We start from the raw sequence: 11622 nt of genomic DNA on the forward strand, positions 1-11622 counted from the left end.
TTAATGGTTGCGCCGTTTTGGCGTTGCAGTGTTAGCACCTTTTAGTGACGACAATGGCAGTTACGTTATTTAATTGAAATTGAAATTTGAAAATACAGTGAACCGGTTTGAGATTTTCCGGTCTTTTGGCTGGTTGCTAATTATTGCATCTAGATAGACCGGGATTGCAACCGGATAGACCGGTCCATTTCCGGTTCGGTTTACAATGGGATAAGACTATAAGAGGCAGTGTCAACTGCCAGGTGCCAGCAAAGCAGCAAGCGCGCGTCTCTCTCTCTCTCTCTCTCTGCCATGGCTGCCAGCCGACTCTTCTTCTCTTCTTCTACTCTCCCCATCTCCTTATCTTCTCTTTCAACTTCACAGACTCAAAACAGGACCAACTTAACCTTCACCCACGCATTCTCAGAGCTTGCGCCCGCCACCGGGAAGCGAAGGAGACAGCTAGCACACGCCTCGGGAGGCGATCTCTTGGGAGATTTTGGCGCCAGAGACCCGTTCGCAGCGGAAATAGAGAGTAATTTTGCTGAGAAGGTTCTGGGGAACGTCGACACTGAGCATAAAATCCTTATTCCTAATGCTTCTTCTCTCTCTCTGGCTCAACAAGAATGCACCCCGGTCTCTCCTTACCAACCTCCGATTTCAGAGGACGACGCTCAGACGTTTTTAAGAAAGGTCGTCTTCGAATACTCGTTTGATTTCTTCCTAAAACCTTTTTTAAAACTGTATATATTGGTTGCGAAATTTTGGTTCTCGACAAATAAGCTGTTGGAGGAGCCAAATTTTTACTACCCATTTCTATTTTTTTATTTTATTAATAAATGGAGTATTGGTCTAATGCTTAGCTATGAATCTGCGATTTCTTTGTACTGCTCTTAGAGCTGTTTTTGCTTCTCTAGCTACTCGGAAGTCTCCAGTGTCTGTTCTAAAATCTTGTTGTCTTATTGAGCACACGACTATTTGGGTTTTAGGTTCATTAGGGATTCAACTTAGAATGGCATGTGTAGGCCTGAACCACATTTAATACGGAGCTATTTGAACTGGAAATACCTTAATACCGATTTTAAGTTTCATATCAGAAGCTACTAGAAGGAGCGAAATTCCCAAAGTTGTTATTCCTTTGAGAAAACTGCAACATCCCATTTTATTCCTTCTCTTCACAGGTATACAAATAACATAATGTCTTATTTAAATTTCTGATATTCATCTCACAAGCTATTAGTTAAGAACTGCTAACTCCCAATTCTGGTCTTCTCTCTCAAGGCTTTCAACCGAGTGCAAAATTCACATATCTCAGCTCCAATTTATTACCTCAAAATGTCCCAGTGCAAATGTACAACATTGTGTCTCAGTGTCACCATCTTATTTAGTCTTTCTTCTTGTTTTTTAGGTAGTTGGTTGGAGATTGGTAGATGATGAAGGAGGCCTTAAACTTCAGTGCTTATGGAAGTTGAGAGATTTCAAATGTGGGGTTGAACTCATCAATAGGATTTATAGGGTTGCGGAGACTACTGGGCATTATCCAAATCTTCACTTGGAACAGCCCAACCAAGTTAGGGCTGAGCTATGGACTGCTTCCATTGGTAAGCAAATATATCAATTGCAACCTCTCTTTTTTGTTTGCTATTTTATTACCAATGCATTTTATCATCTAAGGTTGAACAGAAGAAAATTTTGATATCAGTTGTATTTTTATTTATTGTTTTTCTAGAATTTAATCCTAGGGATCTATAACCTTAAAAATAACAAATGGTTGAAGAAAACATAAGGGCAAAATTCATGATCTAGTTCCTACTCTAGGAAAAAAGAGTCTTTTAGTATATATGCATTTGTTGTATTTCTTTAGCTCTATTAGCATGGCTACAAACAATATTATATAATCACATGACTGATCACTTTTGGATGTTTTAGGTAGGCTTAGCTTTTATTTATTTGTTTTTTTATGGCAAGGAAAAATAACATATAACCTGATTAACTACCATTTTGGACTTATAAATTTAGGTTATTGAAAATCATATAGGAACACAACTTGTGTAATGACCACAAGAATACCATATGAAAAAATGGTACTCATTTTGCATTCCTTGTATTTGCAAAACTAAACATATCACGCATAGGAAAATAAGACTTAAAGAAGCCTTGTTCCATTTAATATTCCATAGAGTCCACCTTGTGAACCTTCTAGGCCAAGAAAATTTATTTTTCAGAAAAATGGGCATGCATAATTGAGAAATGCTCCTGCTAAGTGTGAGAACATTTGGAGGAAACAAACAAAAGTTCTTATTCCTGGCACCACCACATCAAGGATCTGCACTAATCTCATTGCTTGGATGAGTCATCTAGGCATTTACAAGAGGAGGTCCAGTTATATGTCTTGTTTGCTAATGTTGGTTTGGATTGAAATAGAGACTGAAGTACGTACAAAGTTAGAACTACAGAGGTATGCTTAGGAGTTAAAAGATTCGAGATAAGAAAATTTGTGGAATGCACTTTTAATAAGAATGTGAAATGAAACACAGTTTTAGGATTGATTACTTGGACATGCCACAAAGTAACCATTTCTAATCTAGGGGAGAGGATATTACTTAATGGAACTAGAGCAGGTCAAACAAGGTGGAAACTTGCATTTGGAGTGTTTTGTGACCAATAAAATTTTTCTTAGATGGTTTTAGGCCCAAACATTCTCCATAAGATAAGTGCTAGGCAAACAAGATGCAACATGTACATTGAATTGTCATGGTTGAAATGAGAATGTTTAAAAATAGGATGGTGAGACCAAGAAATGACATTAGCAATGATACACTTCTAGGAACTTTCATTAGGAAAAGGGAGAATACCAAAAAAAAAAAAAAGAAAAAAAGGATACATAAAATGGTCATCATAATAAAAATGGAGATTCTGTTGCATGCTGTACAGAAACGTAGAAATTACAAGCTCCAATAGCAATGATGCCACACTATTATAAGCCTGCCCCAATGGCCCCTAACCTAGCAGGATCATCAGCTATGGAATTTTCCCTAGGAATCCATTCCAATACTTGAAGAATTCTCAAAGGAGAGCTCTCAGAAAATGGAAAGATGAAGGAAATTAGCCAAGATGGTTTTCTCCATGTGCACTTAGGACTTCTCCAATAAGGAGCGTTTTTCTGCAACTTGAAGGTTCTAAAACATTAAGATAAAGGACAAATAAAGATAAGGTTTAAGTTGTGAGAAAAGGCTCAAGTAGGACCCGGTTCAATATGAGTCTATTACTCTGGACCATTTTGGACCAGTTTAATTCAATGTCTACACCATCCAGTCTGTTCAAAATGGTTTTAATTTAGATTGGTTCCAATCCAAATGTGGTCCATTGATGCCTATATTCTTATCTTCTATTAATGAACCGGATATTGGTTCAATCAGACCCATCCAATATAAATCCACTACGGATAGACCAAGTGCAATCCAACCCAATAAATATTTTTGACCATTAAGTCTGGACTGGTCCACTTCAATATGTCTCATTGGTCCGTCCAGTCCATCCAAATTGATTTTGATTTGGATGGGTTCCAGTCCAAAACCAGTCCATTGGCACTCCTAGGCTCAAGGACCTATGGTTTGACAAAAGTTGTGGTGCTAAGAGAGAGTATATGATAGAATAAGATTCTTGTGAATGATCCTAAATAATTGGGACAAGACTTAGTTGAGTTACCATTTGATTGTTGATAGCATTTTGTAGACCAAATTGCATTCTTTTCTGGATCTTTACTCTAATTGGAGTCTTAAATGTTTCCATTTTCAATGTTGTTGTTTCCAAATTGCAGGTGGCCTGAGTATGAATGATTTTATAGTAGCTGCCAAGATAGATGAGATCAAAATCTTGGACCTTCTCCCCAAGAAAAGAGTTTGGGCATAGTTGTTTGTGCATTTGTGAAGAGACACGATATTTGACCTCCCATTTGGTTTTCTTCAGCAACCCATGGATGGACAGTCTCATATTTTATGAAGTGTTATGAGTCATATTTATGATTTCATGAATATGAAATTCTTTTTGTTGACGCAGTCATCAAATTAGCATTTGATTTGAACACATGTAGGTGGGAAAATTGTGTATAAATTCACTAAGAATGCCTTTTTTTTCAGTATCCTCATTAAAATGATTAGCAAGTTATGTAGGTGAAGAAATTAAGACATCTTAATTTGTAACATATTTTAGGTCATGCCATTTAGGTTTTTGATCTAGCAAATTTTTTACACTCCATTGACAAATCAGATTCCCTGGTTGATTCTTGATCGCAAAACTCACAATTATGCTTCCTATAAAATTTAGGTCCTTAAAAGACGGAAAAGTTTAAGAGAAATTTTGAGATGGTGTATTTTTTTTTACTTGAAAGGAAATTTTGTTTAGTCTGTATCCTTCTAGCACCTATAAGGCGTGTTTGGATGAAGCAATGTGCAAGTTGTTAAAAATAAAAAAAATTCAAAAGAAACCATTAATACATAAAATGTGTAAATTTGATTTTAAAAGAAAATTAAATGTTTTAAAAAGCCTATTAGCTCAACTGGACGAAATTAAATGTCTAGAAGCAAGTTTGGTTGATTAATTTAGCTGCTTTAGCATACTATTTCAGCCAACAAAAACCTCAGAAACAAAGAAAGTTGGAGTTAGTAGACTAACTTTGTTGTATGTAATAAAGATATATGCAGAAATATAAACTTTGAAGAAACACTTGCTTTGATTGGGTGCAAGCACATTGATGTGGATTTTGATCGTGTAAGTTGGTGTTGCTTGCATAGAGCGGAGGCTTACATTTCATTCTATTTTCTGTAGATTGGAGTTCTTGTCCATTATTGTATTATCCTTGCATGTTCATCTCTCTCTCTCTCTATTCAGTATATTCATGTACTTTTATTTCAATTTTTTTTTTTTGGGGGGGGGAGCTATGACTACAAATTGAAGATGGAGGTGCTTACCACCACCCACAAATGCAAGCTAACAATCAGAAAGTGAGAAAACCTATAGATAATTGAAAGCTGAAGTGCTGTAGCTGAAGCAGTAGAAGAGAGGAGAAGACCAAGAGATGCTGAGAATGTCGAACTGAACTAACCCAGTTGACAATACTATTATTTATATTAAAGTACAGTACAATGTTACATGAAATGACTGGGATGCCCTTGATTAGTGATGGGACACACAGACAACTTAAAACACTAAACAGACTTAGGCCCATTAACACAGGCCCAGTACATAACAACTTAAACTCAAATACAGGCTAATAAGAACTCTTATCAGCCGAACCATCCATACATACAAAACCTTCAACCTAACACTCCCCCTAAGCTAAGCTCGGATGTCAATCATGTTTAGCTTTCCAAGAAGGTCCATGAACTTTGCTGCAACCAACCCTTTAGTCAATACATTTGCAATTTGCATCTCAAATGGAGTATAAGGAATGCAGAGTTCTCCCGGGACTATTCTCTCTCTAACAAAATGTCGATCAATCTCAATATGTTTTGTCCTGTCATGTTGCACAGGGTTATTTGCAATGTTGATGGCAGCCTTGTTGTCACAATACAGTCTGAGAGGACCCTCAGCTTTAATGAGCTTGGACCATCAGTTGCGCCATGTGACCAGGTTCCATCCCACAAATGTATAATATCCTGAAGTTGATTTTTTGTCTCCAACAGAACCAACCCAATCTACATCAGTATAAGCTTCAATTTCAATTCTATTGTTTTTCCTGAATAGAATTCCCTTCCCTGGGCAAGTCTTCAAGTACCTGAGAATCTTTTCAACTGCTTTCATATGAGGGACCTTTGGAGAGTGCATGAATTGACTGACAACATAAGCAATATCTGGCCGAGTAAGAGATAAGTATATCAGCTTCCCTACCAATTTTTGGTATCTCAATCTATCACAGTAGTCCTCCCCTACTGATTCTTGTAGGCCATGATTCTGTTCTATTGGAGTATCTGTTGGCCCACACCCCATCATGCCTGTTTCCTCTAGGAGGTCAAGAACATACTTCCGCTGACATAAGTAGATTCCTTCTCTTGACCTAGCAACTTCAATCCTAAGAAAATATCTCAAATGGCCCAAGTCTTTGATCTCAAATTCCAAAGCTAAAAACTCCTTCAGTCTTTTTATCTCTTCCAAGTCATTCCCGATAATCACCATATCATCCACATAAACAATGAGTGCCGTAAGTTTGCTATCCTGTCTCCTTATGAACAAGGTATGATCTGCACCGCTCTGAGTGTACCCCACTTTCTTCATGGCCCCACAAAGCCTCTCAAACCATGCACGAGGATACTGCTTCAACCCATATAATGCTTTCCTCAGTTTACACACCTTTCTACCAAAGTCATAGCCTGGTGGAGGTTCCATAAATACCTCTTCATGAAGATCACCATTTAGGAAGGCATTCTTCACATCCAGTTGATGAAGTTCCCATGAAAAATTCGCTGCTAGTGACAATAGAACCCAAATTGTGTTGAGCTTTGCTATTGGGGCAAAGGTTTCTTTGTAGTCAATTCCTTCTTTTTGAGTAAACCCCTTTGCCACAAGTCTAGCCTTGTATCTTTCAATGGACCCGTCCTCCCTGTGCTTTACAGTAAACACCCACTTGCACCCAACAGTGCCCTTCCCCTCTGGCAGATCCACTAATTCCCAAGTTCTTGCTTTCATTAGGGCTTTCATCTCTTCATTCATAGCTTCTTTCCACCTTGGATCAGACACTGCCTCTGAGTACCTAGAAGGAACACGTACAAAGGAAAGAGCAGACACAAAGGAGTGATAGGCAGGAGATAAATGTGAGTAAGAAACAAAATCAGCAATGGGGTGCAGGGTGGTACAAGAACGGATAGGCTTACGGAGAGCAATAGGGAGATCCAAATCAGAAGTATGTAAGTCAGAATTACCTTGGATCGCAGAGACAAATTGATCTGAGTCCAACTGGTTGCTGTCATGAGGTTGAGGGCCCTTTTTCCTTCTGTTGTATGTGAGTATCTCTTTCTGTTGCCTACTGGAGCCTTCAGGGACATCTGCAGCATCAGGAGAAGTAATCGGCACAGTGGGAGCCTCACTAGGTTGACCCGGAATGCCACAACTAGGAGTAGCAGAAGAGGATGGAAGGCCCAAGGCAGATAGAGGAACAAAAAAGGAGGGAGAATGAGAATCCTCTTCCATCCAACTAGTCTCCCCCTGAAGAAGATTCTGAGAAGACTGAAAATAGGGTTGAGACTCAAAAAAGACCACATCTCTGGTGACATACTTTCTCTTGGAGACAGGATCATAACACTTGTACCCCTTCTGTGTAGGAGAGTACCCCAAAAATATTCCCTTCGTAGCCTTAGGATCCAGCTTGGTCTTCTTTGGATCCTTCACATGTATGAAACATATACAACCAAAGACCCGTGGAGGGAGAGGAAAGTCTGAAAGAGTGGGACACAAAACAGAGAAAGGGGTTTTCATACCCAATACCTTAGATGGCATCCGATTTATCAAATATGATGCAGTAAGTACAACTTGAGACCAGTATTGCTTGGGAACTTTGTGCTGGAATAGTAAGGCTCGAGTTGTCTCTAATAGATGTCTATTCTTGTGCTCAACAACCCCATTCTGCTGAGGGGTATTAGCACAGGATGATTGATGTAACATGCCAGCATCTTCCATGAATAAGTTCAAGGATTTTTCAAAATATTCAGCAGCATTATCTGACCGGAATTGCTTAATCTTCTTATCAAACTGTGTTTCAATCATCTTGCAAAAAGCCATAGTTATCCGTGGTACTTCATCCCGTCCTTTTAATAGATAGATCCATGTGCATCGAGAATAGTGGTCAATAAAACTGATAAAGTAACGGAAGCCATCAATGGAAACAATGGGTGAAGGGCCCCAAACATCAAAATGAACCAAATCAAAAGGAGCTCGAATTTCATTACTGGAAATTGGATAAACAGTTTTACATTGTTTTGACATTTGACATACTTTACAAATTAAACTCTGACTTAAAATGCCCTTAAACAATTCGGGGAACAACATTTCTAATGAAGAGAAAGACAAATGACCTAGCCTAGCATGCCATAGATGCAACCTAGCTATTGACTCCACACTCTCCGGACTACTAGCAGCAAATGCTTGTAAGGCTGAACCGATGTCTGCATCAAAATAGTAGAGTCTCCATACTCATGACCGCTCCCAATCGTTCTCCTTGTCAATCTGTCCTGAAAGACACAATGAGTAGGAAAAAAGGTTATACTACAGTTCAAATTTTTGGTAAGTTTTGAAACAAACAAAAGATTTGAGATAAGACTGGGAACATGTAGAACTGATTTAAGAGAGAGGTCCTTGCTTAGGTTAACCACCCCCTTTCCATAGATGGTGGAAAAAGACCCGTCAGCAACTCTCATCTTATCCTGACCAGACAACAAATGATATGAAGAGAATAAGGAGGACATATGTGTCATGTGGTCAGTTGCACCTGAATCAATGACCCAAGAAGTAGAGTCAATAGAGCTAGTTGCACTAAAGGCAGAGACTGTACCTGATCTGGCAAGAGAGGTGGAAGCAAAAGAATTATTCCTTAGACGGGCTAATGCCCGGCTAAGGACCTCTACCTCACTAGCAGTGAAGCCCAAAGCACTAGCTCTAGAGGAATCAACAACCTGCCCCATAGGAGAAGAAGACACTGTTGGTATATTCTCTGAGTTGTCACCATTGTTGGTGGTGACAAGATTCCCACTTGCCGCATGACCCTTCTGTTGTTTCTTGTCCTTTCTCAATGCAACTGGCTTCAGGTGATGAAACATGACCCAACACTTTTCTTTTACATGTCTCTCACCACCACAATGAGTGCACTTAAGGTGCTTCTTGTCTGGATGTTTGTTTCCCTTAGTGGAGACTAGGGCTGAATGTTCTCCAAATTGTTCAGTTGGTTGAGTCTGAGAGTCAACTTGCATCTCCTTTCTCCTGACTTCTTCATTCCTCACCAGATAATAAACATGGTGTAACTCGGGCAATTCATCTCTCCCTAGAATTTGTGACCTTATACCCTCATACACTGAGTCTAGGCCAGCCAAGAACTTAAAGGCTCTGCTCTCTTCAATCTGCTTATCATGTCTCTCCTTGTCCCTGGCATTTCCCAATCCAATATCAAGTGATGGTCAAGTTCTTCCCAAAGGCCTTCCAGAGTTGCAAAGTATGTTGCAACTGTCATATCCCCTTGCCTTAAGGCCGCAATGTCTTGATTCAATCTGTAGATTCTAGCATTGTTTTTCTTCTGTCCATAGGTCTTAGATACCTTTTCCCAAATCTTGGCTGCTGTAGGAAAGTGATGAACAGTCATGGCAACCCGAGGAGTCATAGAGGCAAGCAACCAGGACATAACTGTGGCATTCTCCTTGTGCCACACAACATACTCTGCACTTCCAACCTCAGGTTTCTTCTTGTTCCCATCTAAGTAGCCTGTGAGATCACGGGAAGTAATAAAAAGCATTGCAGAAACAGACCATTCCCTGAAGTTGTACTCATCCAGCAGCACAGTTGTAATCTGCAAGCTGTGCAGATTAGGGTTTTCCAGATTTGAAGACCTTGCAGCAGGTCTGTTGTCCCTAGAAGAAACCTCTCCAGATACTGAAGACATCTTGACTGCAGCCTCTGTGTAGATGGCACTGTTTAAGACTAGCCGAAGTGATCACAGTGCTGAAAGAGAGACTAGTTGCAGAGTTGAAGAAGGTTCTGACAGCTCGCAACACTGTTTCAGACTTGCCGAGACTGTCACAGTTCTGAAGCAATTCAGTTACAGTAGCAAATGAGGTGTTCTGGGCTGGTAACCGACCTGAAACTAAGGGCTCTCCACCACTGTGCTATGCACACTTCACTTGAGCTTCGAGTACTGCAACTGTAAAGAGAATTCTCCCAACTGTGCTATGCAGACTTCACTTGAGCTTCGAGTACTGCAACTGTAGAGAGAGTTCTCCCCCTTACGGCTACTGCTAGGACTGCTGAAATCAGTCCTCAACTAGGTCTGTCCTATACAGACTTCTCTTAGTAGCCGAATAGCTACTATCTACTAGAAACAGTCTAGTAGGACATCAGCGTCTAGGTCTTACTTCCCTTGCGCCCTACAACCAAGGGAAACCCTAGGTTCGAACCTTGTTTTGTTCTCCTACAACCCTAGGGTTTCACGGAAGCAACCCAGAAAAAAAAGAAAAGAAAGACAGCAAGAGAGAAGAGATGGCGTCGGCTGTAACCAGGAAGGTGCTTAATGCTCTGATACCATGAAAGCTGAAGTGCTGTAGCTGAAGCAGTAGAAGAGAGGAGAAGACCAAGAGATGTTGAGAATGTCGAACTGAACTAACCCAGTCGACAGTTCTATTATTTATATTAAAGTACAGTACAATGTTACATGAAATGACTGGGATGCCCCTGATTAGTGATGGGACACCCAGACAACTTAAAACACTAAACAGACTTAGGCCCATTACACAGGCCCAGCACATAACAACTTAAACTCAAATACAGGCTAATAAGAACTTTTATCAGCCGAACCATCCATACATAAAAAACCTTCAACCTAACAATAATTTTTAACAATCAGAAATGACAGCATTCACAAATATTATATTCAAATTGCAAGAAATAGATCATTCAAAAAGCAAAACGAGAAAGAAATTAATGTGAATTTAGCAAAACTTAAAATTTTAAATATTTTAAACTATATAGCTTAATCCGTTGCGATAATGTTAATTAATTTGCCTCTTTGTCTCCAAAATCACACTCTGGATTATAATGTGGAGGACAAGTGGTTTTGGAGGGGGAATTCAGATGGTCTGTTTTCTGTTAAATTTCTGGCTGCTTTGATTGGAAGGAGGGGTGGCTCTGATTTCCCAGCTCGGCAAATATGGAATCCAAACAGTCCGACAAAAGCATGCTTCCTTGTTTGGACCATGGCTCTAAATAAGTGTCTTTCCAAGGAAAACCTGGTGAGAAGAGGCATTCAGAATTTCAGATCCCAGACTTGTCTTGTAGTTTATGTGGTTGCAGTATTGAATCCACTGGTCATTTGTGTATCCACTGCCCGTTTTCTGCTCATTTATGGAATCATCTCTTCAACATTGTGAAGATTAGTTGGGTGCCGAGGTTGGTTAAAGAGTTGTTAAACTGTTGGCAGATTAAGGGTTTGAGAAAGAAAAGGAAGGTTCTCTGGAAGCTGATTCCATTTGTGGTTATCTGGTGCATCTGGACTGAGAGGAATAGAAGGGTATTTAATGATAAGTCTCTTAGTCCAGAGGATCTATCTTAGAAGTTGGTGGGCAAGTTGGTTTCGTGGCTGTCTGTGACTGCTGAACTTAGAAATTGTAATGTATCAGACGTGTTATTTTCTGTTTCTTGATAGCTCATGTAATTGCTGTTTTAGATCAGTCAGTCATATCTGGGACTGATCTCAGCCTCCTGTGTGTATCTTTTTCTTAATAAATATTACTTTACCTTTTCCAAAAAAAAAAAAATTGCCTCTTTGTATTTTATAAGGTATTATGTTATTTTACACAACTGAACTCAACTCAACAAAGCCATACTCAGATGCCACATTATCCTACAGAAAATAAGAAAATTAGCTTAATGGTAATATATAATAATTATCTA

The 11622-nt window shown here is 39.4% G+C and overlaps 1 protein-coding gene across 1 annotated transcript; it reads left to right on the top strand.

The window, feature by feature from the left end:
* The first annotated feature begins 229 nt into the window (after positions 1 to 229).
* LOC104609854 (putative pterin-4-alpha-carbinolamine dehydratase, chloroplastic) lies at positions 230 to 4247 on the top strand. Its single transcript, XM_010276254.2, has 3 exons — positions 230 to 672; positions 1388 to 1580; positions 3800 to 4247. The coding sequence occupies exons 1-3, from the start codon at positions 292 to 294 to the stop codon at positions 3889 to 3891; spliced, it is 666 nt and encodes a 221-aa protein (XP_010274556.1). The 5' UTR covers positions 230 to 291; the 3' UTR covers positions 3892 to 4247.
* The last annotated feature ends 7375 nt before the right edge of the window (positions 4248 to 11622 follow it).

The sequence above is a fragment of the Nelumbo nucifera genome, chromosome 1, assembly GCF_055504915.1.
Source record: "Nelumbo nucifera cultivar China Antique chromosome 1, China Antique-T2T, whole genome shotgun sequence".
NCBI lineage: Eukaryota > Viridiplantae > Streptophyta > Magnoliopsida > Proteales > Nelumbonaceae > Nelumbo > Nelumbo nucifera.

What these genes read in the sequence shown, in the direction of transcription:
- LOC104609854 (XM_010276254.2), top strand. Translation starts at nt 292, where the DNA reads ATGGCTGCCAGCCGACTCTTCTTCTCTTCTTCTACTCTCCCCATCTCC. An exon ending in CTCAGACGTTTTTAAGAAAG is followed by an intron (nt 673 to 1,387) that starts GTCGTCTTCGAA and finishes CTTGTTTTTTAG; the next exon opens with GTAGTTGGTTGGAGATTGGT. An exon ending in GCTATGGACTGCTTCCATTG is followed by an intron (nt 1,581 to 3,799) that starts GTAAGCAAATAT and finishes TCCAAATTGCAG; the next exon opens with GTGGCCTGAGTATGAATGAT.